General features: G+C 40.7%; 1 protein-coding gene across 5 annotated transcripts in view; it reads right to left on the bottom strand.

The window, feature by feature from the left end:
* Window positions 1-18,755, bottom strand: part of LOC105008069 (serine/threonine-protein kinase BRSK2) — an 864,007-nt gene that overhangs the window by 72,573 nt on the left and 772,679 nt on the right. For all 5 annotated transcript variants that reach the window (XM_029115106.2, XM_029115108.2, XM_034288278.1 and 2 more), the window contains exon 13: window positions 13,022-13,082. In XM_029115106.2, the coding sequence (XP_028970939.2) occupies window positions 13,022-13,082 (61 nt within the window). The remainder of the gene's footprint in view (window positions 1-13,021; window positions 13,083-18,755) is intronic.

Here is an 18,755-nt window from a genome sequence, read left to right as displayed (position 1 = left end):
AGATGCAACAAGCTAATGTAATGGACATACACTCACCTAAAGGATTATTAGGAACACCATACTAATACTGTGTTTGACCCCCTTTCGCCTTCAGAACTGCCTTAATTCTACGTGGCATTGATTCAACAAGGTGCTGAAAGCATTCTTTTTTTATAATTAGTATTTTATTGAGTTTTCAAACACCACTGTTACAATAATAACCAACATCGTAGACAACATTACAGTCGACACCTTAACATGTATCTTGTAGTGATGAACCATTTTGAATAGAAAAGTAAAAAGGGCTAAGCCAAAAGAGATAATAGAAATCAGATAAATAAATTGACAAAAAAAAAACACACGCATGGATCAAATGTATAGTTTAACAATAAACACCACACTTTCATCTAGCAGCGATATATTGCACGTATTTTCCCCATTTCGCCACATATTTTTCCACCATATCATTGATGTTGAAGATTCTTTTGTATGATGCCACTTTTGCCAACTCCGTGTTCCACTCTTGGAGAGAGGGCCCACCTGGATTCCTCCAGTTTCTCATTATTATCTGTTTTCCAACCATTATACTGGTCTGAATAAAGTCTGCTGCTCCACAGTTCGGTGTCATTTGTGGGTCATTTAAAACATACAGCTTCGGGCAGAAATCCAAGTTAGTCTGGGTAATGTTTTCAATACGATCATGAATCTCTAGCCAATAGCTCTGAATCATGGGACATTCCCAGAGCAGATGAATAAGAGTGCCCTCTGAGCTACAGCACTTCCAGCAGTCTGCATTTTCCCTCAGCTTCAGCCTAAACAGCCGGGTCGGGGTCCAATAAAAGTGATTAAGAATCTTAAACTGGATTAATCTAATTTTAATGTCTCTTGAAACCCTCTTAGTGTTTTAACAAATACAATCCCATTCCTTATGTGTGATATCAATGTTTAAATCTGTGTAATAATTCCTTTTTCCACCCAGTCTTTCCATAGAAGGGAATGTTTATCAATAAGCAACTTTGGGTTATTCCAAATACAAGATTCAGAATTAAGATTGACATTAAAAGCTTTGGAAAACTTTTTCCACACATTACAGAGGTTGGAGGGGAGGGGCTCTCTCAGGTGGCATTGTCCACTGAGCTATATGTCTCAGGCAGAAGGCATAATGATACAGGGCAAGTTTGGGGAGGCCCATGCCACCTTTATTGATTGGCACCTGAAACCTTTCTAATTTTATCCTTGCACGTCCACCATTCCATAAGAACTTCTTGCAAATTTGGTCAAACCTTTTAAAATATTTATGGGGTATTGGAATAGGAAGACATTGAAGCAAATAGTTCAACCTCGGGATGCAGTTCATCTTCAGGATGTTGACTAGTGATAAGAATAGTGGCGACCATCTATCTGTATCTAATTAAATTTGATTAAAAAAAGTGTCCAAATTCTTCTCTATTATTTTGTCAATTTGGTGAGGGAAAAGAATGCCAAGATATTTTATGCCTTCAGTAGGCCACTGAAACAGCCCCACCTGAAATAAAGTTTTTGGGCAGTAAGAAGTTAGTGGAAGGGCCTCTGACTTAGACCAGTTAACTTTATACCCTGAGATCCTGGAGAACGATTCAATAACGTCCAATAATGCTGGGACATATCTGGCTGGGTCTGAGGCAAGCCACAAAATGTTGTCCGCGTAAAGCAAAAGCTTATGTGTAGACTCATTAATTTTAACTCCCTGAATATTCTGAGTCATGCGAATAGCTGCCGCAAGAGGCTCAAGAGCTAGACAGAAAAGTCCTCGCGACAATGCAGAGCCCTGCCGGGTACCTCTATGAAGTGTGCATAAGAGGAAATCAGACCATTCGTTCTGTGGGTCTTTGTAAAGAATATCTATCCATCTGAGAAATATCCATCTGAGAAAGCTGCTGTTGGATCATTGGAGTCCCGCACTGACCACATAATATTTATAAGGCGTCTCACATTATCAGAAGAATTTCTCTGTCCAATAAAGCCCACTTGGTCAGGATGGATAAGTGACCCAAGTGTTTTATCCAATCTATTTGCAAGTATTTTAGACAAAAGCCTACAATCAACAGATATTAAGCTTATTGGACTATAGTTTTTACAATCAGTCGGGTCCTTTTCTTTTTTAAGTATAAGTGTGATAATGGCTTGGTTTAAGGAGGGAAATTCAAATGCTTCTGCAAGCATATTTTCAAATAATGGCAATAGATCTTCTGCATAACATTTAAAAAATGCTGCTGTAAACCCATCTTGGCCTGGGGATTTACCTGATGGTAGGACCTTAATTGCATCAAGTATCTCCTGTGAACTAATAGGTAAATCTAAGTCCTCCTGTTGTGAGACCCTCAGCTTAGAAGGTTAATTGTTGAGGAATGATGTTATCTCTTCGTCTGTGGTAGTGTTTTCAGATGTATAAAGATATATAGAATTTCTTGAATACATCATTTATTTCCCTAGATTTAGTTTCAAGGCTTCCATCCCCAGTTGTTACTGCTGCTACTGAAGATTTGGACTCTTTTTGTTTAATGTATCTCGCCAAAAACGTACCTGCTTTATCCCCTGATTCAAAAATAGTCTGCCTGGCCCTAAACAAAAGATATTCAGTTTTCTGATATTATAATGTTATAATCATATTTAAGGCGGGTCAAGTCTTTTAAAATAGATTCAGATATGTTCTTTTTCAATTTAGCTTCAATGTCCTTATACTCTTCTAGATCTGTGAGCTTAGCAGCATTGACCTTCTTCCTATGAGAAGAGTATTGAATAATAAAACCCCTTAGAAAGGCCTTCATGGCTTCCCAGGCCACTATGGCAGATGGAGCTGTGGGGACATTGGTCTCCAAATATAGCCTAATCTGGGCTCGAAGATCTTCCTTAAATCCCACATCTTGCAATAGAGATGAATTAAAACGCCACATCTGTGATTTTCTGCTTCCTGATATGGGTCATTTGCAGTCTGACCTGGCATGGTCTGTTAACAGAATGCTATCAATTAAACAGGATAGTGCAGGCAGCAAGGAGCTAGAAATTTGAAAAAAGTCTATTCTTGAATAGTTTTTGTGGGCTCCTGAGTAAAAAGTATCATCTCTGTCCGTTGGATGGTTCAGCCTCCACACATCTGTTAGACCCATAAGTGAACACATTCTCCTAACCAGCAGAACAGAGTTAGGCATTCTACTTAATGTTGGTTTACTTCTATCAAGGATTTGATCTAAGACAACATTGAAGTCACCTCCCAGAATTATGGGATACTGTCCAATATCACGCAATTTACTTTCAAAGTCTACAAAGAAATTGGGGTGATGAGCATTGGGTGCATATATATTGGCCAGTATCAGAATATGTCCTTGTATTTCTGCTAGTATTATAATTATTCTGCCCTCCTCATCTTTAACCTCCCTCCTGAACCTGAACTATAAGCCATTTTTAATCAATATAGCTACTCCCCGACTTTTAGATGACCCAGCACTAAAGGACATATGTCCCACCCAATCTCTGCATAATTTAACCGATTCTTGGGGACAACAATGTGTTTCCTGCAAGAATACTACATCTTGGTTTTTAGTTTTCAAATGCCCCAGTATTTTCTTCCTTTTGATTGGACAGCCCAGGCCATTCACATTCCAGGTTGAATAACATAATGTCCTCCCACTGCTAGTCATAAGCAATCTTAATGTATTTCGCTGTAGAATAAGTGACCATTCTATTATGATATAAGATCCATGGTGCAACATAAATTATACACATTGACAGAAAAAAAAAATAGGAGAACCATAATACCAACACTTTAGTGATATCAGTAAACAGCAGACTGTGGGCCAGTCTGGCATATAGAACAAAAGAATCAGAACATTGTTGTAATAAAACAAAAAAGTAACTCTCTTAGGTCCATGACTAATGGAACAAGGGCAGCCAAAAAGCCCACTGCCCTGAGTATCGCATCAAAAATAGCGTTCAGGTATTCGTTAAGGAAGACACAGGGACTATACAAATAAAAATTGTTGGCAACATAGGCCCTGGTTATGAAAAATATGCACTCACATATCAGTGTCAACATGGTTTGTGACGTGCAGAGCCAGCCATTTGAGATGATCTGCCCATAATAAAAAAGGAAGACTGCAAATCTGTATATATAGACCCCCATGTCACACACCGTTATCTTCCCGAACACACGGACAGCCAGTTCTCGCGGTTTCCAAAACATATCCAGAGCGCGCCTGGATCGCATGATGCACTCATACAGTGCCAGACATGTAGGCCTACCTCAGCGCTTTTCACTGCACTCCATAGCTTTATCCGGGTCATCAAACACCCGTGGACTCTGTCCACTAATGAAAACCATGCCAAATTTAAGCTTGCGCTCATGGAGCGCTTTCTTGCAACTTAAGAATGCCTCACGCTTCCTTTGCGTCTCCCTCGAGTAATCCGGGAAAATCATAACTTGTTTGTCGTTTCACATCAGACGTTTCTTTTCCCGTGCTGCGTCCAGGATGGCTTGACAATCTTTGTATCGTAGCAAGCGCGCCACAATCGTTCGACTATGATTTTTGTCCCCCGCTCCCAGCCGTGTCCCGATCCTGTGAGCGCGGTCCATCTCGATTCCCCCCGGGGTTGGATCAATGCCAAGGGTCGCTGCGATAAACTCGTTCAGGAATGCAGTAACATTGCTCTTTTCAGCCCCCTCTGGTATCCCAACGAATCTGAGGTTGTTTCGCCGGGATCTGTCTTGAGCTGCAGCCATCCTGTCTGTCAATAATTGTATGTCCTCTTTAGTGGCTGCCGCCGGTCTCGCCTTTATGATAGCTTGCTCGTCTTCTAGCTGACTCACTCGTTCTTCCACTTCCGTAATGCGAGAAATTAGTGAGGATACCTTTGTATCCACGGAGCTCAGAGACCGACGAATTTCTTTCAGATCCGCAGTTTCTTCTAATATCTTGCTCAGCATCCCGTGAATCTGAGCCATATCAGGCTGATTGGGCTCAGTGGCGTTAGCTCTTTGCTAGCTGCTGCTTTGCTAGCTGCTACTCCCTTCGTGCACATGTTGAGCTGAGTCTGTGCGGCTGAGCAAAGTTTTCTTTGTTCAACGTTACCATAAGGATAAGCTTTTGCCATATTCTGACATTTTGAGTTCCACGTAAAATGTAGTAGAAAAATATCTACATCTTAACATATTTAGGATATATTAAGGATATTAACCCAAAGGACAGCAGGAGCACACGTTTCAAGCCGCCATTACTTATCCCTGCGTCACGTGACTCCCGAAAGCATTCTTTAGAAATGTTGGCCCATATTGATAGGATAGCATCTTGCAGTTGATGGAGATTTGTGGGATGCACATCCAGGGCACGAAGCTCCCGTTCCACCACATCCCAAAGATGCTCTATTGGGTTGAGATCTGGTGACTGTGGGGGCCATTTCAGTACAGTGAACTCATTGTCATGTTCAAGAAACCAATTTGAAATGATTCGAGCTTTGTGACATGGTGCATTATCCTGCAGGAAGTAGCCATCAGAGGATGGGTACATGGTGGTCATAAAGGGATGGACATGGTCAGAAACAATGCTCAGGTAGGCCGTGGCATTTAAACGATGCCCAATTGGCACTAAGGGGCCTAAAGTGTGCCAAGAAAACATCCCCCACACCATTACACCACCACCACCAGCCTGCACAGTGGTAAAAAGGCATGATGGATCCATGTTCTCATTCCGTTTACGCCAAATTCTGACTCTACCATCTGAATGTCTCAACAGAAATCGAGACTCATCAGACCAGGCAACATTCTTCCAGTCTTCAACTGTCCAATTTTGGTGAGCTTGTGCAAATTGTAGCCTCTTTTTCTTATTTGTAGTGGAGATAAATGGTACCCGGTGGGGTCTTCTGCTGTTGTAGCCCATCCGCCTCAAGGTTGTGCGTGTTGTGGCTTCACAAATGCTTTGCTGCATACCTCGGTTGTAACGAGTGGTTATTTCAGTCAATGTTGCTCTTCTATCAGCTTGAATCAGTCGGCCCATTCTCCTCTGACCTCTAGCATCAACAAGGCATTTTCGCCCACTGGACTGCCGCATAATGGATGTTTTTCCCTTTTCACACCATTCTTTGTATACCCCAGAAATGGTTGTGCGTGAAAATCCCAGTAACTGAGGAGATTGTGAAATACTCAGACCGGCCCGTCTGGCACCAACAACCATGCCACGCTCAAAATTGCTTAAATCACCTTTCGTTCCCATTCTGACATTCAGTTTGGAGTTCAGGAGATTGTCTTGACCAGGACCACACCCCTAAATGCATTGAAGAAACTGCCATGTGATTGGTTGATTAGATAATTGCATTAATGAGAAATTGAACAGGTGTTCCTAATAATCCTTTAGGTGAGTGTATTTCTGATTCTGTACTGTGCGGTTGCAACTAATTTTCTCCAGTAGAATTCACTGACAGGTACAGGACATTTGGACGAGATTCAGCAATAAGACTGGTTGGACCCAGAGAGACTGAGTTTGGCTTAATGGACAACTGTGAGGTGGGCTGAGATGAGATGGATCTCTCACACACACACACACACACACACAGACTCTCCTACAGCTACGAGCGGACTCTACCCTGGGGTGCCGCATGTCTACAGTAATGCCTGGTTCCTGACAGCAGGACACATTCTAGTCCTGATGATTCTGCCATGAGATGGAGAAGGCAACCTCAAACTGAGAGGATGGAGTCTTAGGAAAGCTCAGGTTCTGGACAACGTTTACTGGGGCGCGGAAGACCAACTGCACGACCTCATGCCACGCGGATTGGGTCCATTCCAGGTACATCTCATCTGCTGTCCAGGTAGCTGAGAGAGGAACCTGGGGACGATGACACACGCAGGAGGGCTTCGGGTTTTTAAAGATTAGGCACAGTGAATTAAAGTCACTGAGGGAAAAGTGAATTTTCTGATACTGGTGACCATCACTTCTGACCCGGCCTGCAGCTATAGTGCCTTTAGCTAAAATTGGTCATCTTGGCATTCACAAAGGAGAGCACACAGATTCTCCTGACCTGGCTGATAAAGCAGCTAGAATGGAGACAATTAGAGCTGTGTCATTGTAACCTGCATTTGAGCTATGAAGGACAACACCTTGGAATATACATCTTTCACATTCTTTTACAATGGTCTGCCAAGAAATGGTTCATAACTGACTGTCTGGCGTTTGGAGGAGTGGAACATTTGTGATGACTTTGTGATCTAATTGAAACCATGAGAGGACTTTTCAGTGAATCAAGTAATTGGCATGATCTGACTTTGTACCAGTGACAAATTGAAGGATGTATTCAGTGATAGGTGTTTACACACCCATGTGTCGATGCTACATATCACATACTGTCAATATACAGGTGCTGGTCATAAAATTAGAATATCATCAAAAGGTTGATTTATTTCAGTAATTCCATTCAAAAAGTGAAACTTGTATAAAGTATACATTAATTCCACACAGAGTGATATATTTCAAGTGTTTATTTCTTTTAATTTTGATGATTATAACTGACAACTAATGAAAACCCCAAATTCAGTATCTCAGAAAATTAGAATATTGTGAAAAGGATCAATACTGAAGACACCTGGTGCCACACTCTAATCAGCTAATTAATCCAAAACACCGGCAAAGGCTTTTAAATGGTCTCTCAGTCTAGTGCTGTAGGCAACACAATCATGGGGAAGACTGCTGACTTGACAGCTGTCCAAAAGACGACCATTGACACCTTGCACAAGGAGGGCAAGACACAAAAGGTCATAGCTAAAGAGACACAGAGCTCTGTGTCCAAGCACATTAATAGAGAGGTGAAGGGAAGGAAAAGATGTGGTAGAAAAAAGTGTACAAGCAATAGGGATAACCGCACCCTGGAGAGGATTGTGAAACAAAACCCATTCAAAAAGGTGGGGGAGATTCACAAAGAGTGGACTGCAGCTGGAGTCAGTGCTTCAAGAACCACTACGCACAGACGTATGCAATATATGGGTTTCAGCTGTCTCATTCCTTGTGTCAAGCCACTCTTGAACAAGACACAGCGTCAGAAGCGTCTCGCCTGGGCTAAAGACAAAAAGGACTGGACTGCTGCTAAGTTATGTTCTCTGATGAAAGTACATTTTGCATTTCCTTTGGAAATCAAGGTCCCAGAGTCTGGAGGAAGAGAGGAGAGGCACAGAATCCAAGTTGCTTGAAGTCAGTGATGGTTTCCACAGTCAGTGATGGTTTGGAGTGCCATGTCAAGTCATCTGCTGGTGTTGGAAGATGCGATACGCCAGACCTAACAATGCAGAAGAGCTGAAGGCCACTATCAGAGCAAACTGGGCTCTCATAACACCTGAGCAGTGCCACAGACTGATCGACTCCATGCCACGCCACATTGCTGCAGTACTTCAGGCAAAAGGAGCCCCAACTAAGTATTGAGTGCTGTACATGCTCATACTTTTCATGTTCATACTTTTCAGTTGGCCAACATTTCTAAAAATATTTTTTTTGTATTGGTCTTAAGTAATTTTTAAATTTCCGAGATAGTGAATATGGGATTTTCATTAATTGTCAGTTATAATCATCACAATCAAAAGAAATAAACAATTAAAATATATCAGTCTGTGTGTAATTAATTAATATAATATACAGGTTTCCCCTTTTTGAATGGAACTACTGAAATAAATCAACTTTTTGATGATATTCTAATTTTATGACCAGCACCTGTATGTGTCACTTGAATTCATTTTCTTTTGATCAGTGATTTTGACATAAAAGGTTTTGCTGTACTATGTTACAATTCTGTATAATGAAAATGTGTGGTCTTGGAGTTAATACGCAGGTAATGGTCTAGAAGCATGTACAGTGGGGAGAACAAATATTTGATACATTGCCGATTCTGCAGGTTTTCCCACTTACAAAGCATGTAGAACTCTGTCATTTTTATCATAGGTACTCTTCAACTGTGAGTGACGGAATCTAAAACAAAAATCCAGAAAATCACATTGTATGATTTTTAAGTTATTTATTTGCATTTTATTGCATGACATAAGCATTTGATACATCAAAAAAGCTTAATATTTGGTACAGAAACCTTTATTTGCAATTACAGAGATCATACATTTCCTCTAGTTCTTGCCCTGGCTGTGTGTTTCGAGTCGTTGTCATGCTGGAAGACCCAACCACCACCCATCGTCAAGGCTCTTACTGAGGGAAGGAGGTTGTTGGCCAAACTCTTGCGATACATGGCCCCATCCATCCTCCCCTCAATACGGTGCAGTCGTCCTGTACTCTTTGCAGAAAAGCATCCCCAAAGAATGATGTTTCCACCTCCATGCTTCATGGTTGGGATGGTGTTCTTGGGGTTTTACTCATCCTACTTCTTCCTCCAAACACGGCGAGTGGAGTTTAGGCCAAAAAGCTCTATTTTTGTCTCATCAGACCACATGACTACATCACTCATCAACTGCCTTCAAGATATCCGGAGCTGGATGAGCATGAACCTCCTTCAACTCATCAGCAACAACATGACTTCATGTTAAAAGCCTAAGTGTCACTCTGGACAATACCCTCTCCTTCAGATCCCACATAAAAACCATCACCCTAACAGCTTTTTTCCACCTCCACAATATCTCAAGACTCCGCCCCTCACTCTCACATTCCATCAACAAAGCTCTTATTAATGCCTTTGTCACATCCCGTCTTGATTACTGCAACACACTTACTGGTCTCCCTACCAAACTCATCAAGACTCCAATTGGTCCAGAAGTCTGCAGCAAGAATCCTCACCAACACAAGATCATCTGAACATATCACACCAACTCCTATCCAACTTCACTGGCTCCCAATGCAATATCGGATCACATTCAAGTCTCTCCCGCTCACATTCAAAACCCTCCACAACCTGGCACCCACCTATGTCTCTGACTTCCTCCCCATTCTATGCCCCTCACGTTCCTCTGCTAGTCTTCCCATTCCATCTCTCCACCATAGGAAGACGTGCTTTTAGTTGCTCTGCACCCAAACTCTGGAATGCACTCCCCGCTCACATACAACAGGCCAACATAGTCACCTCATTCACAGCAGGTGATGCGAAGTACACATCATGAATTATTCCATATAGATGAAAACTTTGCTGGCTAAAACCTCCAGTGATTACATTAGTGTAAGCCTGAAATACAAACCCGATTCTAAAAAAGTTGGGACACTGTACAATTGTGAATAAAAACAGAATGCAATCATGTGGAAGTTTCAAATGTCTATATTTTATTCAGAATACAACATAGATGACATATCAAATGTTCAAACTGAGAAAATTTATCACTTTAAGGGAAAAATAAGTTGATTTTAAATTTCATGGCATCAACACATCTCAAAAATGTTGGGACAAGGCCATGTTTACCACTGTGTGGCATCCCCTCTTCTTTTTATAACAGACTGCAAACGTCTGGGGACTGAGGATACAAGTTGCTCAAGTTTATGAATAGGAATGTTGTCCCATTCTTGTCTAATACAGGCTTCTAGTTGCTCAACTGTCTTAGGTCTTCTTTGTCGTACCTTCCTCTTTATGATGCGCCAAATGTTTTCTATGGGTGAAAGATCTGGACTGCAGGCTGGCCATTTCAGTACCCGGATCCTTCTTCTATGCAGCCATGACATTGTAATTGATGCAGTATGTGGTCTGGCATTGTCATGTTGGAAAATGCAAGGTCTTCCCTGAAAGAGACAACGTCTGTATGGGAGCATATGTTGTTCTAGAACTTGGATATAACTGTCAGCAATGATGGTGCCTTTCCAGATGTGTAGGCTGCCCATGCCACACGCACTCATGCAACCCCATACCATCAGAGAAACAGGCTTCTGAAGAGAGCGCTGATAACAACTTGGGTTGTCCTTGTCCTCTTTAGTCCGGATGACATGGCGTCCCAGTTTTCCAATATGAACTTCAAATTTTGATTAGTCTGACCACAGAACACTTTTCCACTTTGCCACAGTCCATTTTAAATTATCCTTGGCCCAGAGAAAACACCTGCACTTCTGGATCCTGTTGAGATATGGCTTCTTTTTTGACCTATAGTGTTTTAGCCGGCAACGGCGAATGGCACGGTGGATTGTGTTCATCGACAAATGTTTTCTGGAAGTATTCCTGAGCCCATGTTGTGATTTCCATTACAGTATAATTCCTGTATGTGATGCAGTGCCGTCTGAGGGCCCGAAGATCACGGGCATCCAGTATGGTTCTGGCCTTGACCCTTATGCACAGAGATTGTTCCAGATTCGCTGAATCTTTGGATGATATTATGCACTGTAGATGATAATTTAAAACACTTTACAATTTTTCTCTGAGAAACTCCTTTCTGATATTGCTCCACTATTTTTCGCCACAGCATTGGGGGAATTGGTGATCCTCTGCCCATCTTGACTTCTGAGAGACACTGCCACTCTGAGAGGCTCTTTTTATACCCAATCATGTTGCCAATTGACATAAGTTGCAAATTGGTCCTCCAGCTGTTCCTTATCTGTACATTAACTTCTCCGGCCTCTTATTGCTACCTGTCCCAACTTTTTTGGAATCGGGTTTGTAAAACAGTTTTCGGTTATAGTGCGACTGTTTCTGGTGGATTTTCCAAGTACGCATCCATGCATGCATTTTGGGTCAGGATAGACAAACACATTTGCTGGCTACAACATAGGCTACAGTAGTTACGTTACCATGAGCCTTAACTAAAACTGTATACAGTTATATTGCGACTGTTTCTGGCATGGACAAGTTTGTCTCGCTAGCAATTGTTCAATTCTTATGATTATTCCTAAGAAGTTAGTAGATACCAGTAAGCCTATTACTGGCAAATAAGCTGTTCAAACGGCCAGTGGCAACAGTTAACAGCTCATAGACGCTATTTGTGGTTGAGGTAAACTTAATAAGAAACATTAGTCAGTTTAACACAATATTCAATAGTGTTTAACGACTGGTGAAATGCGTAAAGCCGTGACGTTATGGTTAAAGACAGTGCCTCTCACGTGGAAGGCTCAAGTTAGAATATAATGTGAACAACAATATTTATTTATTTTATTTCCACGATTCTCTCACATGATGAAAAAGTTAGTAATTGTCACCTTTCTTGATAGTTATTGAATCAATGTAATTCACTTTTATTTTTACTGTGGGCACTCTTTCTACTTCTATTTACTGCATTTTTGGAAATACTGTAAAGTTATAGTTAACCATTTGACACTTACTCAAACCCTACTGTTAATTTACAAAATTACAAAACAATTGGCCACTGAAATTCAATTTTAACCCTTTTATATTCTTTAAATATTTTTACATTAAACTTCATAACTGCACCACTTCTTAGAATGCATTAAACAAGCACTTCTTCAAATTCCTTTGACCATGGGATAAACACATATATATATATTTTTTTTTTTATTGTGGCCAGCCAAAGGCACACCTGTGCAATAATCATGCTGTCTAATCAGCATCTTGATATGTCACACCTGTGACGTAGATGGATTATTTTGGCAAAGGAGATGTGCTCACTAACACAAATTTGGAACGATTTGTGAACAATATTTGAGAGAAATAGGCCTTTTGTGTACATAGAGAAAGTCTTAGATCTTTGAGTTCAGCTCATGATAAATGGGGGCAAAAACAAAAGTGTTGCGTTTATAATTTTGTTCAGTATAATTCAGCTGGCTAGGACTCTCAGAGCTCGAGAAGGGCCAGGCTTTGGTTGATATATGTTTTTTATTTATGGCTGTCATTCATAAACTTCCTAACTGTCTAACCTAAAAAATAAGTCAGACAAAAAGCAGTGGTGAAACGGAAACAGTACTACAGAAACCCCAGGCCTCCAATGCATGTTATAGTACTAATGCCTTGGTAATTCCAGTGTAGCTAATGTATTTATTTCAGGCTTATCTCCTATCCTCAGTGATCAAATCATAGACAGGCAGCAGCTGGATGGGTTGCCAGTGTGATGCCTGAGGAAAAACACAAAAATAAAAAGGAGGGCAGTATCAGGGGGCAGGAGACTTACCCGTGGACTACTGATCGGGCTAGTGGAGAGACCGGAAGATGCTCCACTTATGGACTGTGATCTGTGGAGGGCAGACACACACACACACACACACACAAATGTGAAGACAGATGCAAAAATATATTTATTTTCAAATAATAATAAATAAATAACTGTAACATTTTCTTAACCACATTTTTATCTCCTACCAATTTCATCATGTTTATTTACAATTAAGGGCTTGCCAGATTGCAACAACTCCACATCAGGAGCAGGAGAGTGAACTTGTCCTGTCCTCTGACAGCTACGCATTCACGCCATGCGGTATTTTGCAGCACACTTGTCTAGAATCCCGTACACTGTCAAAACATCACCAGGATTCAAACACTACGCCATTCAGTGGCCAGAATCTTTTTTTTTTTACATGAATTAGAAATGCATAGATATTTCGTATCTTCATTTGAATTATTAGTGACATAATCTCAAATTATTTGCCCTTGTGTTTTTGATTTGACATATGCAAAACAAATTAAGCAGTATATATACAGGTCCAGAAAACATTAAGAGACCACAGCACCTTTTTCTTTCCTTTCCAAAAAAGTTGTAAAGGATGGTTTTGAGTGAGGAACAGAAGGGTAAAAATTAAGAGAAAAAGGTGCCATGGTCTCTTAACTTTTTCCGGAGCTGTATATATATTAGTACTAGTCAAAGGTTTAGACATACTTGCCCATTCAAATGAACAGGTAATTGTATCCAAACCATGTGTGTTAAAACTTTTGACTCATACTGTATATTGCACTCTCAGTACCAGTGTCTTGCGGCACAAATTAATTAGAGCTCAACCGTTTGTCTTGTTGCCATTCGTAATGTTTTGTTATTTTCAAGCAGATTCCAGCAGATGCCTCAACAGCCTCAAAGCACACCAAGTGTGCCCCGAAATGAACAATCACAGGACAATCTGTTTCCATCACAAGCGACGCTTATCGACTCCTTGACAGCACAGCTGTTCACATTCTGTCAGAAGACTTTCTGTCTCTTTAATTTTGTCCTCACTCTTTTTAATTTCCTTTGTTTCCCTTTTTGTTGTTTTTCTCCTGTTGAATTATTATCTTCCAATATTTCCATGCAGAATGTTTTGTCTTTGTCCTCTTTTTCCTTCCATTTTAACTTCATCAGTGCTTAAAGCAGCTGACCCCTGTACCTTTTCAATACGCAATCTATATACAAAAATATTTGGACATCACCTATATGAGGTTGTTGGACATCCCATTCCAAAACCATGGGTTGGGCCCCCCCTTTGCATCTATAACAGCCACCACTCTCCTGGGATGACTTTCCACAAAACTTTGAGCCCTGCACTTCAGCCAAAAGAGCCTTAGTGAGGTCAGGCTCTGATGTAGAACAAGGCCTGGCTTGCAAACGCCGATCCAATTTATCCCAAAGGTGTTCAGTGGGGTTGAAGTCAGGGCTCTGTGCATGCCACTCGAGTTCCTCCACACAAACCTTGTTGGACCACCGTCTTTATGGACCCAGCTTTGTGCACTGGGGAAACACTCATACTGGAAAAAGAAAGGGCTTTTCCTGATCTGTTTCCACAAAGTTGGAAGCACCCAATTCCATGTCTTTGTATCCCTTGTTATTAGGATAACCCTCCACCAGAACTAAGGGCCCTAGTCCAGTGTTTTTGACCATTAAACATAAAGGTGAGAATAAAAAAAAAATCCAGAAACTCTGCGGTAGTTTTAATGACTATGTTAATGTTAATGTTATGGTGTAGTTAGCTAGGCCAATCTATGGATTGGGTGCAATGCTTGAATTATAATAATAGAGTTTGGTTGTCGGTGGAAATCCCGTAAATTAATAATGTGGGCACAGAGCAGTTTTGGCAGTGATGACAATTAAGAATGTGTTAAGGCATTGTGTTCATTATATTTATATTTTCTACTTATTTATCAGCACATGCGTGAGGCTTTTTCTCAGTTATTTCAGCACCGTGCTCCTGTTATAGCTTGTTTGATCCGGCAGTGGGTTCATTTACAGGATCCACATTCAATTTGTAATTCGGGACCTCTAAAACTACACTTCCATTTCACAATTATAGCACTTACAGTTGATCAGGGCGGATCTAGTAGGGCAGACATTTCACGAACTGACTTGTGGCAAAGGAGGCATCCTATGACAGCGCCATGTTTGAGGTCACAGAGTTCTTCAGTAGACTGCAGTATACTGCATTATACTGCTGATGTTTGTCTATGGAAATTTCATGGCTATGAGTTAGATTTTATGTGAACAATGGGTGTGGCTGAAACACCTGGACTCAATAATAAGTAGGGGTGTCCACATACTTTTATTTATATAGTGTATGTATGCATACGGTAGATATAAATGGTGTGTCTCAAAGGTATTCACCCCCTTGGACTTGTCCACATTAAGTTGTACAACATTCACAGTTGTATCACAACTTATACTGTGAATGGATTCACAACTGTAAATTGTTCTGTGTCTACTCTATGATGTAAATGGGTGGAGACACCTATCTCCTTTAGAAGCTCTCTGTGCACATTTAAATGCCAATGGTCTTCAAAAAAAAAAACTGAATTCTAGTTGTCAAGGATTATAAGTAAAGTTCCCTTCATCCTTGCTTTTACTCCTTTGCCATGGCTAGATGTCCGTGAATATGATAAAATTAGGGATTGGTTTGCAAGGTGGGACTTTCTAAGCTGGGAGGAGATTTTGGATGACTAACCAGAGTGGCTATGGAGGTGACTGGATTTGCACAGAAGAAAGTACAGCATAGAGGCAATTTAACAAAAGGGTTGTTTTTAATTTCCTAGCTTAGGAAGGGCCCCAGGAAACAGATTGGAATGTGTCCCAAATTGATAACGGGTCTATAACTAGTTTTGTTATCCTTTGGTCAGTAAACCAACCCCTACACCTTTGGTTATGGGATATAAACCAGAGTGGAGTTTGGGAAAGCTCTTTCTTGCATTTTCCTCACTGCTGCCTGCATTTTTATCTCTACTACTGTAATTGTAATACTCTCTTTATATATTAAATTAATTTGTTACATAAATTTAGTGACTATTTGGAATTAATCTAAAACGTGTCAAAATCCAGTTCCACCAACACCAGAACAGCAGTGGGTAACTGGTAAGATTATGGTCAGAAGAAGCTTACCTGCTCCCCATAAAAAAAAATTAAGAACTGTACATTTATTTTAAAACATATTATAAAAATCAGTGTGGGCATACGGTCGATGGTGCTGTGAAGTGGAAAGAAAACCCTGATAACACCCACATATACACTGAATGGACATTGGGTGAACAATGGTAAAGAAGCTAAGGTTAGAAAAACATCACCCACACATTCTTACTGTTGATGCATTTCTATCCGTGCATATGTGAGTAAGTACATTTATGCGCGTGTGTGTGTGGAAGGGGGGAAACCTTGTCAGCTAAGATGTATTTTTCCTGCTTTAATAAACCAGCTGATTTTGACAGTTGTTTGATTAAAGCAGGAAAGTTAGGGTGATGGACACAGAAGTCTATTGAGGCACAATTACTCTAACTGTAGAGCTCAACAGAAACTACAGGGTTGCTGATGAGATTATACTGTTAGAGTAGTTGTGTCTCAATAGATTTCTGTCATTTGTCCATAACCCAAATGGCACCCTCTTAGCAATACAAGGCTTTGGTCAAAAGTAATGCACTATTGAGTATATATTGAGGGTGACTTTTGGAACACACCACTGTGTTAAAATTCTATTTGATCACAGCCCAAAAAAACAGTCTCCTCTGGCCTAAATAAGCATGTTAGTAGCATAGCATTGGTTTCTGTTTGACAATGCATTGTATTAAATATTTAAACTACTGTCTGTGTGTGTTTGTGTGTCTGCATGTATTTAGCTAGGCACAGTGTTGATACTTTGTTCAGGAAACAATGCAAGTATTCTATGTGACTGTATAGATGGCAAATGTCTGCATCTAAAGTCCAAAATGTCCACCTGGTACTGGGCTGCACTGTGATCGATGGACAGAAGATTGTCTAGTGGGGAGCGTGCTGGGCTACTTACTAACAGATGCTAGTTCAATGCCAGACCTGGCAAGGTATGTTTCTGTAAAATAGAGCAGGGAAGTTAACCCATATTGAGCCATTAACTGTGCTTCTATATTAGAGCATGCTAGTTTATTATAATGTTAAAAGGTGTACTTTGAAAGGAAAAACAACAATTGGCAGGTGGGTGTACAACCCTTTTATCAAAAAGTTTGGAACGCTGTTTAAAATGTAAAGAAAAACAGAATGCCATAATGTGCAAATTATATAAACCTTATATCCAACAGAACAAAGACAACATATCAAATGTTGAAAATTTGAAAACAAGTAAAAAAAAAAAAAAAGCTGGGACTGTGAATCTGATGGAAAATTAAGACCAATGATCTTTCTACAGATGCTTGAAATGAATACAAATGCATAGATTAGGAAAGAGTTTTTGGAGATCTCAGTGAGTGCAGTTGGAGTGAAGTTGGATCAATAATTAGGAACTGGAAGCTGAATCACAGACACCGACACAACCATGGAAGGTTTTCCTTCAGGAATTAGCCCCTAAACAAGTAGGAGACATCAGAGAAGCCACAGAGAGGCCAATAAACAATTTGAGGGAGTTATGGTGGTTGAAAGCAGATTTATGGTGCACAGGTCAACCATTTCAAGAGCTCATAATTACATTGGCCTGTCTGGGAGGCTGGCAATACAAAAAACTTGACTCAAAAAGTACCATCTGAAAGGATGTCTTGGGTTTGATAGAAAGCCTCAACCTGACCCAACTGTGACGTACAGTATGACCAAGATATTGCTTTTTGTCCAAAACTCAAAGCAGTTTGTGTGGTCCAAACACTGCCCAGCCCTCGAGACAAAACGTCTCTACAGTGAGGCATGGTGACAGTAGCATCAATGGAGAATTCTTCTAATCAGCAGGCACTGGCTTGTTATTATAAAAAGCAAAATAATATGGATTACTACAAGATAACCTGCTTCACTCACAAAGCCAAAGCAAACTGGAGTGGCTCATGAACAACAACATGAATGTCCAACATCAGCCCAGTCAATGTCCTGATCTCAATCCCATTTATAACCTGTGGCAACAAAAATTGCAGTCCACAAGTGTTGTTCAACAAACCTGAACAACCTCAAGAAAATCTGCAAAGGACTTCCTCACTCCATCCCTGTGTGCAAAGCTGGTACAGTACATATCCCAAAAAACTTACTGTCACTCCAATAAACTGTTATTGGAGTGAAAGGAAGCTCAACCAAATATTAATGAATGGAGGATGAATACCACTTCTTAGAAATATCACCCAACAAAACTATGAAAACAGAGGCTTCCGGTGGCTGCTCAAGCTTGATGCGCGTGTAGTTCTGAGCTCAGTCTCAAAAGTCCAATAATACACGAAATATCTCACAATTCAGAAACTATTCTAGTTTAAATTACGTCTATGTGTCGCTACAAAATGTTGAGCAGGAGATGAGCGAAGAATAAAGCAGGCAAAAAGAAAGTTTCGGGCCAAGAACCGGAGGATGATTCAAACGCAGCCATCTTGTTAGCATTGCGTGAGCAAGAAGAAAGGCTAACTGGAAAAGTCAAGTTGGCTGTGAGAGAGGCAGTCGAGGAAAAGCTTGCCGGTGAAATCCGAGCCCTGAAAGCTATGATTGAAGCCTCCAACTCGGCAGTGTACAAACTCAGCAAGGATATCGCACA

This window comes from Esox lucius, chromosome 19 (assembly GCF_011004845.1).
Source record: "Esox lucius isolate fEsoLuc1 chromosome 19, fEsoLuc1.pri, whole genome shotgun sequence".
Taxonomy (NCBI): domain Eukaryota; kingdom Metazoa; phylum Chordata; class Actinopteri; order Esociformes; family Esocidae; genus Esox; species Esox lucius.
The sequence above is the reverse complement of the archived record's forward strand: the minus strand, read 5'-3'. Positions and strand labels throughout refer to the sequence as shown.